This window comes from Stegodyphus dumicola, chromosome 1 (genome assembly GCF_044657685.1).
Source record: "Stegodyphus dumicola isolate Sdum_Otavi_A_Nest chromosome 1, ASM4465768v1".
NCBI classification, from domain to species: Eukaryota; Metazoa; Arthropoda; class Arachnida; order Araneae; family Eresidae; genus Stegodyphus; species Stegodyphus dumicola.
In genome coordinates, this window is record NC_140768.1 from 184,212,905 (window position 1) to 184,234,855 (window position 21,951).

A 21,951-nucleotide genomic window follows, 5' to 3' on the forward strand; every position below is an offset into this window, starting at 1 on the left:
TTTTAATTTTTGAGCTATTTTTACTTTAACAAAAATTTTTCTCTTATTTAAAAAACAAAATTAATATAAACGTTTTGGACCAAACTGTATTTTTTATATTACTTCTTTGGCTTGTACAACACGAACTTGCATAGCACGGCATTTTTAGGAACATGACGATCATTCAATACAATACCCAGTCATAAAAATACCGGCACCTTTATGCAAGTCAGCTTCTGTTCGAAAATAGAAATCTTCATAAGAAAACACACGCATGAAGGTGAGAACACTCTTATGCAGATTCAGTTTCGAACTCAAGAAATTTTCAACAGGAGGAAGGCACTTTTATGCCAGAACATTGATAATCAAGTAAACTATTCCTTTGTTTCATTAATTAGAAAAGCAAATTATAATCCTACGTGTACAGCGATGTCTCGGTATAAAAAAGTCTGCTTCTTTACGAAAGTTGCTTTTTTTTAGATTAGAGAATGATTTACTTAAGAATGTTAGCAATTTTATACCAAGGTAACCTACAGGTTTAATTTGCTTTCAGCAACGGTGGACTTAAATAAAAGTACCGGCACATATACGTAAGATAAAAAATACGTATATCAGCTTTACAATTTAATTTAGTAACAGCCTCTTACAAGTAACCCTCGTATAACACGGTAGATAGGTTCCTAGAAAATGCTGTGTTGTGCGAAAGTGTATTGTATGAGTGCCAGAGGCAGTATAAAAAGGAGGGTTACGTTCCGAAAACTTATTAAAAACAAATAATTTTTTTAAATTATATATATAAACAACTTGATTTTTATTAAAAATATATATGTATGTACAACACAAAACAAAAACATATTATATATTTTAAATTAATGCAACTTTAGTTTAAATTTCTTCGTTGTCATTGCTCAGTATAATCTAACAGAGAACGTTTTTTCGGTGGAATGAGATCGCTTTCACTTTCAGAATTTCTTTCTTCATTTAGAGTTCTGGCATTTTCTTCCCTCTTTAAAAAATTTGTAATTTTACTTTGCTTACTAGTTCTTACACGATCACTTTAAATTTCTCGATATAGAGCTAGACAGTTTTGCAGCTCTCTTTTGAATTTACGGCTTAGTTCAGCGGAAGAAAAATAACTCGAGATTTTCAGCTAAGCGTAGGCCTTCTTTTAATTTCTTTAATATTAAATTATCAATTTAACAATCTTCATCAGTGGTAGTGTCCTCAGAATCGATTTGATTTACAGCTTCGGATGCCATTTCTATCAAATCTTTGTCAATTTCTTCTTCCGCTAATAAATTTTGAACGTCCTCAATAGCTATGTTCCCAAAACCTTCTAACATGCATTTAACGTTGATGCTTTCAGTTCTTTCAGCGACAAAGATACGATGTCTATTCAGTTCTTGAATGTCTTCCAAGCTTCCATTACATTAATCGATTTTGAATCGGTTACGTCTAAAATCTACTGTAATGCTCTTCTTATATGCTTTAAAGGTATAAATAATACATTGATTCAATGGGTGGAGTAACGAAGTAGTGTTAGGTGTTAGGAACAGTATTTTGACATTGGAATGATACAAATCTTGTGGGTGACATGGAGCATTATCTAATAGTAATAAGCGGCTTGAAGCTGAATTTTTTTGCCTTAAATAACGTTCAGCGTCTGAAATAAAACAATTTAAAAACAATCTTTAAATATATTCCCAGCTAACCCAATGTCTTATATTTTGCTTTCCAATATATCGGTAAGTGTTTTTATTTACCCCTTTAAGTACACGAGATTTAAAGATCTATAAACTAACAAGGGTTTGTCATAAAGTTCAAAGTCATACTGCATAAAAATATCGTTAGACAATATTTAGACACCTTTAAATCAAGATGCACTTTTCTTCTTTTTTCGATATAAAGGTTCTACTGGGCATTTTTGTTTCACCAAAGCCCCGTTTTGTCGGCATCGAAAACTTGAACTGCTGTGTATCTTTGTTCTTTTATAATATTTTGAAATTTTTCAGGAAACGTCCTAGCAGCTTAATAATCAGACGATGCAGATTCTCCTTGAATTCTTATGCTATGAATTGCAAAACGCTTTTTGAAATTTTTTAACCAACTTTTCCTTAGCAGAAAATCTGCGTTGGCAGAGGGTTCTCCATGTTCTGAGGTGCTTGAAACTTTTGAGTGCTTTTTTTTAATGATATTACCATCCAACGAAATTTTGTTTGACAGCTATCAAATGCTGAGTGCCAAATGCTGAGTGCCTTTTCCATTCTCTCAATTATTGGCGCCCCGGGAGGCGAACTGCTCGTTTTGAGGATGTCGAAGATCCTGCAGCAACTGCACTTCTTATTTCTTTTTCATTGTTTTTAATAGTTCGGACTGTTTCTTCATTACAATTAAAACTTTTTCCAATGTGAGATGCTTTTTCGCTCTTTAAAAGACGGTACAAGATTTGTATCTGTACTTCTAAAGAAATGAATTTACTTTTAAACGTTGTTTTTTTTATCTTTATCGGACATGTTTGGGGACTGAAACTTAATGTCTTAAAGACGAAAAAGTTATTCTTTAACACAACGTGGCTCGACGCAGACTGCCGACCAGCAGCGGAGACACTTTTGTTTTCAGGCCATGGAGACGAGGATTCGAATTTTGGAAGCCGAAATGCAGGTTGTGCGTTAAATGCAGGTTGTGCTTTTTATTGTGACCTCACGTTGTTCACCTTCTGCGATAGTGAGATTTCTTCATTGTTATCTGGGAACATTTGTTTATACGGGTCATCTGAGGACATTTGTTCTTACGGCTACCGGATCTTGGAAGACAACAGGCAGAACTTACGAAACAAGGATTCTTACGCGTTAAATGACTATATGGGCGCTTTGCACAATATAGAAAAACTTCTTTCGGAGTTCGTTAAATTTCTCCGGATTGCTTGGGCAATATTCTTATCGTGTTAGAGCGAAACCGATTTATAGGAAAACCGTGTTGTAGGAGGGTTCTCGCAATTTATGAATCGTGTTATAGCGAAACCGTGTTACAGGATGCCGTGTTGTAGAGCTAGCTCTAATTCCTCATTTTTAATTTGGGTATTTTCTTTCTGTATTCTAAAAGTAATAATAACTTTTCTGGACTGCGCCATTTCTAAATTAATTTACGTCACATGGCTTGCGTAACGCTGATGATATAGCTCATTCGGAACTTGGACTCGAAAATTTGATAACTGAATCCTTTCTAACATAAACCAAAACCTTCTCTTGGTGACCTTCCATACTGAATAACTGCGCACTTTAGATTCTGCCTGTCTTCCTGTTAAGACACTGTTTCCCTCTGCTCTCTTCCTATCCAACAGTATCAAAAATGTAAATGTTCATGAATAGGTACGATTAGAGAGCCAAGTAAATTGTGGCCACAAATGTCAATTTAAATAAAAATGGAATAAGTCTCGACTGTCAAGTTTGCTGTTCATTATGGATTCAACACTTTAGCATCGTACGCAATCAGAATTCTTCTCCTTCAATAGGGATCTACGTGCTACGCTATCAGTATTTATGCATTTCTACGTCTTAGTGTTCCTACATCAGTAATTCTAAATTTTTTATTACATATATGAATAATTATACAGAATTAACTGCACTCAGAAATTGACCAAGTTACTTTTACTCATCTTGTTTAACGACTGAGTCTAACAACAATAAATGATATCAAAAACCAACTTATTCAACTTAATACATACTGTGAAAGTTTTCACACTGGAAAACACAGACAACAGAATATTCAACAAAGTTTCAGGTAAAATTAAAAGTAGAGCTAAAATTTCAATATTTGTACTCAATTCAATCATCTAAAAAATTATATTGAATTGAATGTTTTGCTGAATTCAAAGCATAAAAAATATCTTACCTTTTGATCCCCTAGGCCCAACTAATCCTGCTCGTCCCGGTAATCCAGGATATCCTTTATCTCCAGGAGGTCCAGGCGGTCCTGGAATTCCAGGAATACCATCTCTCGTATCTCCAGGCACTCCTAATAGTAAAAAGTTACTGGAATTGTTAAAAATAATTTTCTAATTAAAACTTCAAGTGTTAATATAATTGTAAACACATTACACATAATTTTTCTACGAACAGAACGTTTTTAAAAATAATCTGTGGATTTACATTCCAAGCTTGAGGTACTAATATAAAACAAAAAATATATCGGGTATGATTCGAATAGAATACGCACGTGCTAGAAATAATGTGCAATTTTGTTTTTTGAAATTTAAAAGACTTTCATTGACATATGACAACAATTTATAATACATTTCCTTTCTATCATTTGTAAATAAATTCATCTTGGATGAATAAAAAGTTTTGCCTTAATGATTTTCAAAAATGGCGAATGAAACTGCGCAATGAACATGTATAAATTTCGCTTTTAGTTCAGAAAAGTTTCTACTTTCTCGCCCTTACATGTGCATTTTCTATGTCTAAAAACCAACCATTGTGGGATTTGTCTTTTCAACTGGCGTTATTTGAAATACATCAGGAGTTCATAAAATATTTCTTGATAATTTTTATTTTCTTTCCTACAGCAAAATTAAAAAAACGAAGTAATCTAAGTTTTCAACTTCTATATTCTGTAAAATCCTAGAGATGAATTTTCTTTACATTGATGGTTCATTCATGGATAGCATGAATCAAAATTAGCGCTATACTAAAATACTTACACCAAAAGAGGAAACTACTACTTCAATTCTAGCATCAAATATTTCAATAAAGTATGAAACCATTTTTGCGATATAATCCCCAGTGAGTTTTTTACCATTCTGGTAAAGAATAGTACTGTCGCCAAAGATGGTGGTACAAAAATCATCAAGTGATCCTTATTCTGCCATAAATAATTAACCTTCTTTTTAATTCCAAATGCATATTATATGCTCTATGCGATGCTTAGAGTAATAAGTTTAAAAAGCAGACTTTAAAGCTAAAAACTGGAAATAATCGCAAAATACAGAAAATGATGTATGAAAAATTCAGTCCATTTTTTTATGAAAAAATACCTCCTCATGTTCCATTATAATTCATATGGATAAATAAGGTTATACTATATAATGTAAAACACAAATTCTACTTCACCTCTGTCTCCTTTGGGACCTCTGTCACCCTTTGCTCCAGGTAGTCCATCTAATCCAGGACTTCCGTCTAGTCCATCTACACCAGGTAACGGATATCCTGGCGTTCCCTTGGGACCTGGCTCTCCCTTTACACCAGGTCGTCCAGGGAAACCAGGAGCTCCAGGTGCTCCAGGAACTCCATGTATTCCAGGATCACCTTTATCTCCTTTTGGCCCAGGAGGTCCTTCTCTGCCTGGTAATCCAGATTCTCCTATACCCCCAGGCGAACCAGGTAAACCTCGTGGTCCAATGGCACCTGCAGAAATAAAATAAATTTGTACATACTTTATAATTAATTTCATCCCAATACAGAATATTTAAGCTAAGGAAATGTTCGAAATATTGCATATGTATTAAAAGCCGCGAAATACTTTTGCAGTTTTTTAAAGCAAGAATCAGAAAAAAGCAAAAAAGGGTGTAATGAAGTTTCATGGAATATTAATCAGAATATCTTTTGATTTAAACAGTTTTTGCCCATGAATAGTTATTCAAATTAATCAGTTCAGTGAAAAACGCTGATATCATATCGCAACTTTTACGACCACGGTCGTGTTTCGCGGGGCGAATTTTTGCGACTAATCTGTTGAATTTCTGTCCCCCCCCCCCGCGAGATTTCACAAAAGAAACAATTTTCTACAAATGTTTGTTCAATAATTCTGCAAATTCAAGATTTAAGACTTTTTAAATTCCTATCATAATTGTCGGATTATTCTTTATTTAATTTTTATATTATTTTCGATAAAATATTACGACAAAATGTGCAATTGTTTTCCTAAATCTAACGCAAATTTTGAATGACTAGGAAAAAAAGCCGTTTTCCGAATGCTTCTCGTTGTATACATGAACCGATAACTAGATTCTAGATTCGATGCTGAATGATCTTTAAAATGTACTACTTAATGAAGAAATTCGTATGTGCAGTATAAAATACCAGAATGAACTTTTTTAATGAAATTTTTGATCTTATGAAACTGCATAGATTGCAAGATTACTTTATAAATCCTTGGTATCACGCAAAAACCACAAATTTGCACCATCTTTGTTTACACTAATAGTTATTTACCGTGTTACAGTTTTGAGCTTTATGTTATAATAAAAGAAACATATATAGTCTAGGTAGATAAAGGCATTAGAATCACTCTGCAGATGTCATAACTAGTTATTTCTTCAAACCACACGCATGCCAAATATTCAAGTACGTTTTTCTAAACGATGATTTTATGATGATGCCAACGAAGATGAAACGATGATGCCAACGAGGTATAAGTTTCAATTTTAAAAATGTAAATATATATTTACTTAAATTCTAGTTAGCTGCTAATGAAAGTTTGCATCTGTTAGAATTTCCCAACCTTGCCTTGAAATGTCATACAAATAGGCTGCTGTGAAATACTATTTCGAGAACTTTTAATGTAAATCCAAACCCACAAAACCTACGTGAGATTTCAAGTTTACCGCTTCGACTACATGAAAATTCGTCCTTCCCCACACGATAAAATTACTGCCGTGTTTGTGATGATTATATCGTTCGTGGGCTGCAATATCGACAACCCTCGAAAAATTAAGCTTAGAGATAAATGTGTTTAAAGTTTTCTTTGGTTCTGAGTGCAGCAATCATACGATTATTTGATATATTAAGAAGCAGGTATTACTAAAAACGTCCATTGGATTTTTTTTCATTATAATGCATATAAGATGTTATAAAATGTTATTTAATATAGTTCAGCCGCCTCATCCGCGGCCATGAGCGCAAACACGCATGCGCCATTCGAATCAAATTATTCTCAAAATAGGGTGGAAGGATGGGAACGAGTATATAAATTATCTCTTTCCGGAGAATGCGTTTGACGCGTCTGGCATGAGGGGCTCATTTTCAAGCTCATCAATCTTGGATTACTTAGAGAACTGATTCTCTTGATTTATTCCTTCCTACAACACTGACAGTTCATCGTTTCACTAGGCAACGAAACTTCTACTCCAAGGCCAATAAGATCTAGGGTCCCCCAGGGCAGTATCCTTGGACCGGTTCTTTATCTGTTTTGCATTTCGGACTTCCCACATCCTGGACTTGACAATTATTCTCTGCTCGCATGCTCGCATGCTACGCCGATGATACGGCGATAGCTATCAAGTCTATCAAGGCTAATCAAGCAATTCATAAAATGCAAGAATATCTTTAGTGTTGAAGACTGGTGCACTAACTGGAGGGTAAAAATTAACGCCAGTAAATCACAACTGTTAAACCTCAGTAACGCGCCAATTAAAAACTAAAAATGTAAACTAAAAAAAACGCGCCAATGTTAACGAACTTGATCTTTTCCATTGACCATTGGAATTATGTTCAGATTTCTTCCAGTTATTGGTAAATTTTCTAACCTTAGTCTTAGAACCAAGAGGCATATTTATACTACTTGCATCAGACCGATTCTTTGTTATGCATCACCTGCCTGGAATACTGCTTCTCCAAACCAACTCTATCAACTCCAAGTGGTGCAGAACAAATTTCTACTTATTATTACAGATGCTGACTTTCTCATCCTCAACGAATTTCTTCATAGACATCTCAAGCTTGAGACCATCACCGAATACATTAAAAGAACAAATGAGAAGTTCTTCACAAAAGCAGTCCAATGCTACTTTGTGAACTATTCTCAAGTGTTCAACTACGAAATTCTCTTCGAAGATCGCAATATACGTCCACTGGCAGCACATAATATCATGGATGGAGACCACTAGTTCTTTTCTTTGCTCCTCATTCGGTGGCTGTTCATCCATCAGATTCAAACTGTATTGTTTTCTAAGTTGTTTGGGATTTTTCTGATTATGTTGTACTGACTGATGTTGATGTTGTACTGACTGATGTTGATGTTGTACTGACTGATGTTGATGTTGTACTGACTGGTGTTGATGTTGTACTGACTGATGTTGATGTTGTACTGACTTGATGTTGCGTTGTATATAAGTTGTATGGGATGAATTAGTGTTGTTATTTTGTAGTATTGTTCTTTTGCTGTACAGTGTTTATTGAATCTGTTTTTGCATTTGCCATTTTGTAGAATTGTCATTGGATCGTTTTGGATTTTTTTCCCATTCTGACATGTTTTATCACCTGCCATTTTCTCATGGTTATCACCTTTGGCCTTTTTCTCATGGTAACTTCCTTCTTTTCCTTTCCTCCGATTTCTCATCTGAGATATTATCCTCGTCCAGATTTTACTATGTCATGTACCTCAGGGCTTCATTTAAGGAACCGGACCGTTGCAACAGGCAATAGTTCGGTATATCTAAATGTCTAAGACTTTAAAGTAACCCTTCGCGTCGCAGCAAGTAAAAAGCCCACTTTGGACGAGTCTATGTGTTTTGGCAGAATGCCAGCCAAGGTTGCGTTTGAGACAGTCGAACTATTATACATTTTATTTTATCCTATTGTGTTACTGTTGTCAATTTTTGTCTTTGCAGTAGAAGTACATGACTTATAATAATGAAAAACAATTAGTCACAAATTGAGTTTTATTAATAATATTACTACATTGTGACCTGCAATTATTAAATTGCTATAATATTAGTAAATTGTATTATTAATTTTTTAGCGTTATGTCATTCATCAAAATATGAACTTGGGAAAGTGAACTATTTCCCAAAAGTAGCCTATATATATATATAAGTTTTAAAATACACCCTATTTTTATACTTCAAATTTTACAATACTGTAAATTGCTGTATAACAGCTTAATATTACTTTGCAAATGACTAAACTTCAATTTCGTCTTCAAATCAAAACCGATCGTCAAATTTCTTCTTCGATATAGTAACAGGATTTGTTTTAAGCTTTTTACAATATTGCTTCCTGGAAGAATTGTGAATTGTTCCTGAACGCAATTTTAAAATCGGTTTGTTTAAGAGAAGTCTTTTAGAAGTAATCCCATGATTATTTTTTTACTTTCAATACAGAAATGTTGTTGAAGTGTACAGTTTCATTGTTAGCCTTTAGAATAAAATTTGGACACGTTTGATCTTGGAGATCCTCTACATTAGTAAGTTATCTGGTGCAAAGTGCCAGTATTGCAGCCAATGTAGGCGAAAAAACTAAAGAATGCAACAGAGACACTACTGCCATCTGTGCGATGCTGAACTAAAATATGTGCCAACTGAACTAAAATCTGCCGTCGCAAAGAAGACGATCTTACAATGTTGGAAATTATCATAGCTTAAAATTCGCATTTTTCGAACTATGCTAGTATTGCAGCCCATGAATGACAGCCAAAGTGGAAAAATACCTATACGTATAGCAAAGTGAAAACATATGGCAGTTAAAGTGAATAAGTACTGAAATGGGAATAAAAAATTAGTTAAAAAATATCAGAAAACATATTGTGAAAGAAGTTATTGAAGTGAAGAAATATGACAAGGTGATAACTTTTAAACAATGTGTGAGTTTATGTAAGAAGCTAATATGTCGGTTTAAGTTTCAGTTATAAAATCAGAGTTAATCAAACTTACCTTCAAACAATAATTTATTTATTCGATTTAAATTATGACCAAGTAATTAACAAGTCTGATCATTTTTGAAGAGAATGTAAGTTGATAACAGTGAATGAGATTGTTGATCGAGTTTCCAGTTTCATAATGCATAATTCCTCCCTTAAATATGATTAATTTTCAATGAAAGAAATAAATTTTTCAAAACCAATAAATAGATGATTCGAAATTACGCATGATCATTGGATTAATCAATTTTACCATAATATATTCAATATTGCATATGGAGCTAGTTGAAAGATTTAAGGATTGATACTTGTGAATTTTAAACCTCTGTGTCGAAATAATGACAGAAACCCTCTGTATTTTCATCAATTGATCCATGTAGTACGACTCAAAAAAGTATTGGAGCAGAGGAAACATTCAAATATAACCATGCTAAATCTATAATGATAAGTAAAATTAAATAAATTTAATAAATACATGAGCTGTTTTAAATATAAATAAGAAATTGGGGTCAAAAATATATTGAGGCAATGAGTCATTAAGTTTTCTTAAAGCAAGAAACATGAAAGATGAACAGTACCCTCGCCGAGACACAAACCTGGACCTCTCGAATACGAGGAGAGAGGGAGGAAATACATATCCCCTTTTAAAGGGTGACTGCGGAGTAGGGGACACAACCGCCAAATCCTGGTGGTGAAGAATCCTCATCCACCACCTTTTAGTTCAGGCGCCACTATAGAATAATTAGGTTTTTTTCTTTTTTGAAGCAAGAGAAAAATGAGCAATTTTGATGTGCGAAAAGTTATAATTTTTTATTGAAATTATAGAAGAGCTGAGAGAACACTAGGTGAACTGTTGAATGCAAGAGGATCACCTACTCCTAACATTATTTCGAAATTCCGTACAGACTATTTCAATGAAAGCGAGGGAAAACTGAGCGGTAGAAACATTATTTGTAATCCTAATACCAGTACAGTCAAATTCACTTCAGAAGCCCAAAAATATGTAGCAAGTATGCTAATAAAGAAACTGTTAAGAATATTGTAAGCAAATATAAATTTCATGGCTGAAAAGCTACGGGGAAAAATTGTCAGTACAGTGAATCGGTGTTCGCCGAAAACATCGCGGGCGAAAATGTCGCGGAGAAAACAAAAACGTCGTGGCGCAAAACATTGTGGGAGAAAAGAAAGCAAAGACAAAAAATCGCATTTCTAAAATATCGTGGTACGAAATGTCGTCATCGAAAATAACGCGGTTCAAAACTTCGCAGTTTAAAAAAATCTGATGTGTACACCACATGACTTCCTTCTACGGAATATTAAATTATACGCATTTTTTCTTGCATTTCGTTTAAACTTATTAGACTGAATTAAACCTACTTCTCCGACAGCGCATAAACCACAATCGAATAAATGCATTCTTTAAAATTCACTTTGTTTACTATAGCGACACTCTGGCGCTAGGTTCACTTAACAGTATTATATTTCGTTCATATTATAACTCAGAATGCACATAATTTATATCATTTAAAGAATTGTCTAATCGTTGCCACATGTTCTATTCAAATAATATAATAAAGCTAGAACGATGTATAAAAGAAATTAAGCAAACAAAACAAAAAAGAAACAGTTTTTCACAGACGATTGAGTATTTCTCATTCAATTAATTCAATTCTCACTTCGCGAAAAGGCAAAAATACATAAAAACTCAAAACATCTGTATTAAAAATTACGAAGTAAATCTTAAACACTTATTTCCTCGAAAAAATTCCAGAAAGGTATAAGCATGATTTAATTCGCAATAATAAATGAAGGCGTTATCTTTGTTGTTGCGAAGCTAAGTTTCTCTGGCAACAAATCCGCTATTCTGCTGTTTCAAATGTAAACAAGAGCAATGGCCGCCATCAAAAAAATTATTAGGCTTGGCGGCACTTAAACAATTTTAAAATTGTTGATAATTCTAAACATATTTCATACAGATTTACTAAAGGCATGAAAACCTTAACCGGAAGATAAGAACAACATAATTCAATCATTTTTAAAGCAAAAAAATGTACAATTTAGAAACATATAAGAGTAAAGAAACTGAGATCATTGAGCCGGGTAACAGAGTGGATATATATATATAAATATATTTATATACGTTTGGTGCGGTCGATTGCAACCAAAATACGAGGTGCACATCTACATGTTATAGCAGTCCTATATACAAAATGTCAAGGTTCTGAGGCTACTCGTTTTTGACTTATGCGAGATACGTACGTACGTACATACGTTCATACAGACGCCACGAAAAATTCTCTTCAGAATTCATTTTAAATCAGTTTTATAATTATTTTGGAGGAAAAGAGTGTTTTATTCTATCCCTTACGTACAGATATCACGGAAATACATCGTTAAATTGCATTCGAAAGAGGTCAAAATGGATATTTTCGTTGAAATATGCTGCCTGAAACTTTTCGCGATTACAATATTTCCTTTTTACTTCGTACAAGGAAGTAAAATAGGTCACCGGAAATATAGTGGTAAGAAATAAAGTACCTATAAATCATCGCATGATGATAACACCGCACACTTGCATTTCTCAGGTTTTAAAAGCTGTAAATGCATTTTCACATAATGATTAGGGAGCGCAAGAAGGATATTTTTACGAAATACCCTCATATGCGGTCAGGTCGTAAATTTAGAATGCCTTTTTTCACAGGGGGGGCCTGAAAAGTAGGGAATAATCTTGCTCGTGGTCTTGGGGGTCGTTTAAACATCTAACTTCTCTACATTCAGTTTTATATAGAAGAAAATACAAATTGAATTGTTCGAATGAATGCAATTTTGTACAATGAAAATGTATTACTTAATGATAAACTGTAAGGTAAATAACATCTTTTTTTAAAGCCATAGGTGTAGAAAGACAGATATTTGTTACACAAATGAATTTGTAGTAAATATTGAGTTTTTCATTTCGAATGCTATGTTCCATGTATGCGAAGTAGCTGAGTATGTGAGATAATAGTCATAACCGAATGGCTTTCAACCTTTTCACGGATAAGGACTGTTTCTCAATTACATTGTGGTCGCTGCTTTTTGGTTAATTTTCTAATGACATATAAACAATAGTTGTTTTTATTTGAGACTTATGAATAAAATAACGCAAACTAGACTGCAGAAAATTCTTAAGAATGAAGTTAAATAATACTTAAAAATACATTATTGATGCGCTTTTGTGTTTTATATGTAGTAGTATTAACTACTACTATAATCCTTAAATGGAATCCTTAAATTATATATATCTATGTATAGGTATATATAAATGGAACCAAATATAGAACAAGGTATAAAATATCTTTATTATACAATGTTCATTACCATACGTATATTTACGTAATATCAATATAAATAGTTAGTTAGGTTTCGTAAATATATAATTTATTTTTATATTTTGTATTTTTTGTATTAGATTCAGTATTGTATACGTATCTGAAGTTTCATTTGTTCTCTTTTTGGGTTACGACTTTAAGTGAGAAAGAATTGTTAGGGCCTTCATAGGGATTACATTATATACAATCAGTTAGGATCCGCCTTTTCCTTTCTTTTAATCATTATATATATTGAAATACTACTTGATAAGTATGCGTAAAATATAGCAGTTTTTTAAGCTACTTATTTATATATCTATTGTTTGATCTGGTTTGTTTGATTATAGCAAAGCATTCGACGGTCTCATGCCACAGTGTTTAAAAAAAATCCCATTGTTTAAAGATAGATTCTATGCTCATATTTTAGTCTAAAATTAAAAGCTGAAAGTCAAAATTAAGGGGGTTGCTCTTAGAAAGCCTCAATTAGAAGTAGTTATAGGAAATGTTAATCAATACTTATAATCTTACGGATTAAACACTTATTCCCTATTTGATCACGTGTATGGCAAACAGATATTCGTCATTCATAAAGAAAAGAAAGCTGAATCAAAATGAGTTATATTCTTGTTTTTCCAACTGCAGAAACATCTTAAGATACTATCGGATTTAATCTTTAAATTATTCTAGTAATAATCAGAACAATGGGGGCCATTATTCTTAACTATAATTTACTAATGCAAATCCTATTTTGGTTTCAAATAGCTTTCATTAATTACGTTAATGATATACTGATATACTGATACTGAATGAGACCTAAAAACACATTTTTTAAAATATATCTCCCCTTATGATACCCGACACAGCCGTTTACTTTCCCCTTCCGTAATTAACGTCAGTCTCCTGCTGTTGACCGCATTTGCCAAGCCACCATTTTTACTTTTATATTTCATATTTTCGAATGAACTAATAAATTTTTTACTGAAAAAGTAAGAAGGAAACTTAAGCATTTAAAAATTAAAACTGAGTAGAAAACTAATGCAACTTACAGCACCGAATAAAATTTTAAATTTACATACTTAATTAACAAAAGTCATTAATATAGTAATCTTTTTGTAAAGTTTTACTCGTAATTTTTCATGAAAAATACAGACTACAATATTTAGAAAAAGGAAGATAATTAACTGCATCATGTTACCTCTATAAAAAGTGCTTTGTTAATTATCAAGATTTCTTTCTCGTTTGTTAATCTGATATTGTTTTGATGAAAATTATATCTTGTTTTGTTTCCGTTTATTGTTAAAGTGTCGTTACCATTTCTTGTGCTTCTAAATCTTTATGCAAATATGCAATTACAACTTTGCATGTGTGCGATGTTATCGCCATGCGATGATTTGTAGATGCTTTATTTTCTGCCACGATATTTTTTAACTGCGAAGTTTTTGAACCGCTTAATTTTCGACGACGATATTTTGTACCACGATGTTTTTGAACTGCGATGTTTCCTCTCTGCTTTCTTTTCTCTCACGATGTTTTGTACCACGACGTTTTCGCCTTGAGTTATTTTCTCCGCGACTGTTTCGGCTGTAACCAGTGAATCAAAGGGCGAGAATAAAATTCGCTACATTCTATACTGAAAATGCCTCAAAATTTTTTGAATTCGATTATATTTGTAGATAGAATTTAATTCAATATTTCCGACAGCAATGGAAAGAAAATTTTATCGCGAAAACCTAGTATTGAGCTTAAAATGAGAATATTACTCCTTCAAAGATGATGAAGGAAGACAGATGGTCTGAAGATATATGTGTGCCTGCACGGACAAACATTTTACTAATGGAAAAATGGATATATTTACGTGCTTTAGTATTAAAAACCTAATGTGAAGCCCAGCGTTAAAAAATACTAACATTATCGCACTGCAGTCTTTATTAGGACCGTGGTCCCAAGCAGAGTGCTCATATTTGGAAAATATGAGCTTCGTTTAAGTATACACATATAATCCAAACGTCTGCATAAAATCCAAATTCTCTCTGTTACTTAGAAAATCTAAGACAATATGCGAGACAGAATTCATAAATTTAAAATTCTAGCACATATGAATTTAAGGGAAAAATTAACAATGGAATGTAAAGGAACAGAATAAAATCTCTTGCCAAACTCTTGTAAAATTCATGCCTAGAAGATTCATCAAAGCCATATAAAATAAATAAGGATCAATATTAAAATTTAAAATTGATTTTTTAGAATTTTAGAAGAAATATGTTTCTGTGCCGAAATACTTTCTCGTTTGTGCACAAGATATGTTTAATGTAATATTTATTTAATAATATTTAAAAATAATTTTAAGATTTTCCGATTTTACTTAGCATATAGGGTATGACATACCAAAATTAATTTTATTTAAGTTAATAGTTAATTATTATTTCAAAAAACTGTTTAAAAAGCTTTTTCTGTCCTAATACTCTTTTGACGCACTGTATCTTTGAGTTTAGGTATAAGAAGTTAGAATGCTGAATTAAAGTATATAAAATTAAAGCGCTGAAAATTTGCTGACCATTATTATCATGATTTCTCAAAAACTGCATAAAGAAATAACTGAGGTAAAAATATTAATTGGGAAACAAACTTATTTTGATGATTTACGTTAATCCTATGTTAGAAATTTGCTTTTCTCTCCTCGAAATAGATAAAAGGAGAAAATGTTAATGAAATCTTCTCAGCAACATTTTTAATACATACGGAATTTATATTATTACGAATTTGGTATTTAAAATCTAATGTGAGTTCAATTATAAATTAAATGGTTTTATTTCCCGCGCAGTGCAGCGCGTGAAGAATATTAAAAGAAGAAAGCTAAGCCGGAAAATTAAAAATACAAGAGCACGTGCATTTAACATTAAATAAATAAATATGTCTTTTTGATTTCGAGAAAGTACCAGAAAATTCTCGCACGTGATTTTAAAAATCTTATAAAAGGAGGAAAACCTCTCAGTTTGCAGGTATACATTTCACAAAATTTGTCAAGTTTCGCCTAGTTGGCGCGGCGTAAATCGCCTTAATTAAAAACTTAAGTACCTACGCCTTAGGGCAATTTACCAACAGAGACGGTTAAAGTAGCGGTTGGCTACTAATTGCCGCCTAGCAATTGACTCGATTTCGATTTCGAGTTTGTAGGTAGTTACTTTGTTTTTGTTTAGAAAACTGCTCTTGTTGATTGTAGCGAATTCGCGGATTAGCTTTCTTTAGCTGTTTTGAATTAAGTTCTATTGAACGTTTGAGTAGTTAGAAGATAACTATTGTTGTATATTGTAATACTGCACGATTATTTGAGGACATTTAATCATTTTTATTGTAATAATAATAAAATTTTGTCCATTTTTCATCGGACTTGTGCATTCATTTCGTAACGAACTCGTACGCACGCAACAATTTTTGGTGTCAGAAGTGGGATTTGAATGTCAATTACAAGAGCGATGGAAGAACAGATGAAGTAGTTGATGACTGCATTTGCTGCATTCCAAGCAGAGATGAAATTGGGCCAAGAATCCGTTAAGGAAGAGATGAAATCCGTTTAAGGCGAGATGAAAGCAGGTCAAGAGAAGATTGAAGCAGGACAGGAAGAGATGAAAAGGGAAATTACCTGCATAATAGAAAATAAATTTGAGGCTATGGAAGGCAGAATGGACGCGGTTGAAAATAAAGTTGGGCAAATTGAAGAAAACATTTCTTCTGTCAAACAACAAATAGAACAGAGAGTTTCGGCCGTAGAACAACAAATCGATTATAGAGTTTCTTCTGTGAAAGAGCAAATAGAAGACAGAGTTTCGGCCGTGGAACAACAAATAGGTTACAGAGTTGATTCGGTCAAAGAAGAAATAGAAGGAAGAGTTTGTTCCGTTCAAAAACAAATCGAACAGCAAATTGATGACCGGGTTACTGCAGTCGTCAAGGAAGTGGATACTTTAAAGAAATTCGTAGCGACAGCAGGGAGCAAATCGGATGGTTTTACATTTTTACCAATGCCTGCTCGTTCCTCTCTGAAACTATCTACATATGATGGGAAGACCTCCCGGCAAGTGTATAGGACACAATTTTCTATAGTGGTGGAAGCGAATGGATGGGATTCCCAAGCTAAAGCCTGTCATCTTGCCGCTTCTTTCAGAGCAGACGCAGCGGATATCCTGCAGACTCTTCCCGAAAACCAGACAATAGAATTTGAAGCTCTGCGCATTGGAGAGAAGTGTTTAAAAGACTACAGCAGGCTTCAACTAAAATCCTGTCAGCAGAAGCCCACCGAAACACTTCAGGAGCTCGTTATGGATGTTGAAAGACTGTCACATCACGCCTTTTCGGAGTGCCCGACAGAAACAAGAGAAATCCTGTCACTGCAATATTTCATCGATGGCATCCGGGATCCTGAAATACAGAAAGCTCTTCGAATGGCTGACGTAAAGGACATAAAAAGCGCTCTGTTGTACGGCATGAAGTTCGAGGCAGCCCAGCAAGCAACTAGTAGAGATCGCTACCCAGTTAGAGCTGTGCGAGTCCATGAGCCAGTGGATCAACTGATGGCTCGTTTAGATGATTTAGCCAGACAAGTCAACGCTTTGATACGGAATAGGAGCGAGAAGAAAGTGGCTCTAAGGTGTTGGAGATGTGGTAGTGAAGGTCACCTAAGACGGAATTGCAGAACACCCCAGGATACGGAATATAAAGCAGATGATTTTACCAGACAAGCCAGTGGCTTGAGACCGAACAGAAGTGAAAAGAAACTAGTTCTAAAGTGCTGGAACTGCGGAGTTGAAGGCCACATACGAAGAAACTGCAGAACACCCCGAGGTACGAAAAATAAGACCATTTCCCAGCAACGACGCAGTAAACAAATTAGTGACCATATCGAGGAACGGAGGTTGCCAGATAATGAAAAACCTTGTTTTAAAGCGCTTAAAATTTATACAGTGAGAGGCAACAGTAACGGACTGTCCATTAATGAGAATATCGATGGAGTTCCTTGCAATATGATCATTGACACAGTAGCTAATGTTACCATCATTAGGAAAGATTTAGCTGAACATGGGAAGTTAAACGTAAGCATCACGTTTGGAAGTGCCGCCTACCATCACACGGCTTATGCGGCGGATATCACAGATCCATGCATACTCGGATTGGACTTTTTAAGGAAATACAATTTTTCCTTACACACTTGAAAAACAACAAACTGCTTTCAGCATCTGATGGCATGATTATCCATCCTCAAAAGGGATCCTCGCCTGGAAATGTCGACGCCTTGTCCGAAAGATCCAGCTCGGGAAGCTGCCGAAATCATACCAGGGTCGAAAAGAAACGTAAGATTACCAGCTATTCTCCATCACAGATGCTCTTTGGTCGAGACCTTCGTCTGCCTTGTGACCGCCTGTTTGATCGCCATACGGATGCGCCTTCATCGCCTGAAGAACACATCCAAGATGTCCAGGCCCTTTTTGAAGTGATGCACCGTTCCGCACGAAAGCAAGTGAACTTGGTGACGGAGAAAGTGAAGACTAGATACAACACGAGAGCTACTGGACATAGATCCAACAAAGGAGACAAGGTGTGGTTGTGGAACCCGATTCAACGAAAAGTACTCAGTCCTAAATTACAGTCACCTTCGGATGGTCCATATACAGTGCTGAACAGACTGAATGACATCATGGTTCGGATCCGTAAGTCTTCGAACTCTAAACCTAAAGTCATTCATTACGACAGGTTAGCTCATTACTATGGCCATAGTACGTAATGTAAATAATTGTAAATAGTATAAGACCATGGTCCTTTTTGTTTCTAAATGTGTATTTAGTAATTGATTTGTATTTTGCATTTGATTTGTATTTCATATTTGATAGCATTTGATTTGTTTTATTTATTGCATTTATTGTTCATGTTGTTTATTATTGTAATGTAATGCTTATTATTGCATTTATACACGATTATTTGAGGACATTTAATCATTTTTATTGTAATAATAATAAAATTTTGTCCACTTTTCATCGGACGTGTGCATTCATTCGTAACGAACCCGTACGCACGCAATAATACTAATTAATGTTATGTTTTAATTATATTAAATTTATTTATCTTTATCGTCTTCTTTAGAAAAGAAATCATTAACGATAAAAAATAGCGAAAAGTTAAGCAATTATTTAATTCTGATCTTAAAATATTTGATAAAAGTTTTATATGCTTTTTAACATTGCTTTAATAAAAAGAACAAATCTAAAAATGAGGTATTTTAAATTTCTGTATGCATTTGTATTTATTTAATTGTATTTTGTTTATTTCCTTAATTATAATGTTATGTATTTTTAAATATTTATTTGTTTATTTGCTCTCTTTTGCATAATAATTTAGGGCGTGTTTCTGTTTAATTGAGTTTATGGTGGCATATTATATTTGTACACTGGTGTGCAAAAATTAAGGAAAGACGGTTTTTTCAATATAACTTTGTACAAAAGCTTTCCAAATCAACACATTTAATACCGTAAGATCCCCAATACGTAAGGACATGAGTAATGTAAGCAACACTTACTAAAAGAGAAATCAGAGGGATAAAAAGAAGCTTTATTGAAAAAGTAGCATGGAGCGCAATGCGACTGAAGGCCGAAACATCCCTGTGATGGGTGTCCAGCAAGAAACATCCGGTCTTTAATAGGGGATATGATCTTCCCTGACTGCTAAGCAGGTTTCACAGCGTTTGCCCATGCTGAGAATGAGGGTGTCAATGAGTTGTTGAGGCATTGCTGCCCATTCGTCTTGCAGCGCCAATCGAAGCTCCGGAATCGTTACTGGTGGTAAGGTACGAGCTGCCAAGCGTCTGCATAGAAGATCCCATACATGCTCGATGGGATTGAGATCCAGAGATCGTGCCGGCCAATCCATACGTTCAATATCCTCACTCTCTAAGAGCTGTTCGGCAGCTACTGTGCGATGACATGGTGCATTGTCGTCCATGAAAAGGAACTGCGGACCCATAGCGCCTATAAAAAGACGCACATATGGAAGAAGAATCTCGTTACAATAAAAGGTCCCGTTGACTGAACCTGCATCGAAGATGTGAAGGTCTGTACGACTACCAAGCATGATGCCTCCCCAAACGAGAACACCGCCACCTCCATACCTGTCCCTTTCAATGATGTTCGAGGGATGATTGCGGCTTCCCCGCTCTCTCCAGATGAGTATGCGATGAGAATCGCTACTCAGACTGAATCTGCTCTCATCTGTAAAGAGTACTCGTCCCCATTCATTGTCTCTCCAATTCCGGTGTTCCCGGCACCACAGAGAACGCCTTCTCCGATGGGCAGGCGTTAGAGGTACACACCGTACAGGGCGTCGTGCAAACAGACCACTACCGTGCAGTCTTCTGGCCACGGTTGTTGGAACTTTTCATAGGATAGAGGGCGCTGTTGCGCCAAAGGAATTCTTTTTTTTTTTTTTTTACATTATGTAACTGTAGTTCGCCATTGCGATGTATGTGTATTGTTGTGATATATTTTGGTGCTGTCATTAAATATAAATGAAAGATATCGTCATGAATTTTTTGTATCCGGATCAAGATCAAATTTACCACTGATGCAAACTCGTTTAAACAAAATATAGTTCGAACAAGAATAGTCAAGTTATTATTAGCCTTTCGAACTACGCATTAGAAATCGTTATTCGCTTCGTAACATGTGGTGCTGTCGCCGGGAATTATCGTAATGGTGGGGTGAGTAAATAGTTTTGTTGAAAATTTGGTTGAATAGAATATTTTGTAATTGTTGAAGTAGTAGGGTTGTTTGATGTTGTTGATCTTGTTTGGTAAAAATTTACAACTTTAGGTTTCGCATTTACTGAATATTTGCAAGTAAGAAAATGTTGTGCTTTCTTAGAATTAGAATTTGTTGTTAATGCTTGAAGTGTGATTTGTTGTTGAAAATTACAGTTTGTTTTCTTAGAATTCTAGAATTAGAATTTATTGTTAAAGTATTTGAGGGGTAAAATTTGTTGCTAGAAACTGTGAAAATGGCTAAATTGTTAAAGCTTCGAACTAAGCGTGACACACATCGTGAACAAACATTAAAGTTAGTAGAAAAAATAAACATATATTTGAATGAATCAGATATTGACATAGATGTATGTGATTCATATTTAGAACAGTTGAATAGTAAAATTGAAATTATTAACATACTAAATAGTGACATTGATGAATTGTTGAAAGAAGAACAAGAAATTAAGGATGAAATTAACACAGTAGATGAATATAACGAAAAAATAATACCAGTTAAAGTAAAGTTGCAAAACAAAATTAAATCAATTAGAAAAGTTCCATATCAGTCAGGTGAACAAACAGTAAATCCAGAAAATGTTCACGTAGAAAATAAAACTTTAGGAAACAGAACTAAACTTCCTAAACTTTCGCTTCCTCGATTCTATCGTGAGCCTTCAGAATATTTAGATTTTTGGAATCAGTTTGAGAATTCTGTGCATAATAATTTTAATTTAACTGAGGTTGACAAATTTTGCTATTTAAAGTCGTTATTAGGTGGTAAAGCTCTAGCTAGCATTAAAGGATTCTCAATTACTCCAGAGAATTATAAACAGGCTGTTAAATTAATTTCTGAAACATTTGGCCAAAGAGACATTTTAATAAATGCTCACTTGTCAAATTTATTAAATCTGGCACCTGTAAAAAATGCTTCTAATATTCAGGCTCTTCGTAACCTTTATTTTGAAGCCCAAACTCAAATTAGATGTTTAGAGGAATTAAATGTCAAATCGGAAACATACACAACAATACTGACTAACATAATACTAAAAAATCTGCCAGGAGAATTGACTCTTGAATTTTCGAAGCAAAATATAAATAATTGTCATGATTTACAGGAATTGATTAAGTTTTTACACAATGCTATTAGTGCAAGAGAAAAGGCATTCCGTATTAATTCTAATAATGTATCTTCATATAATAATTTTC

The 21,951-nt window shown here is 34.1% G+C and overlaps 1 protein-coding gene across 1 annotated transcript in view; it reads right to left on the minus strand.

Moving 5' to 3' along the window:
* Positions 1-21,951, minus strand: part of LOC118188606 (uncharacterized) — a 271,758-nt gene that overhangs the window by 107,960 nt on the left and 141,847 nt on the right. Inside the window, exons 17-18 of the mRNA XM_085823594.1 lie at positions 5,088-5,381; positions 3,871-3,993 (exon numbers count right to left, since the gene is read on the minus strand). Coding sequence (XP_085679720.1) covers positions 3,871-3,993; positions 5,088-5,381 — 417 coding nt within the window. The remainder of the gene's footprint in view (positions 1-3,870; positions 3,994-5,087; positions 5,382-21,951) is intronic.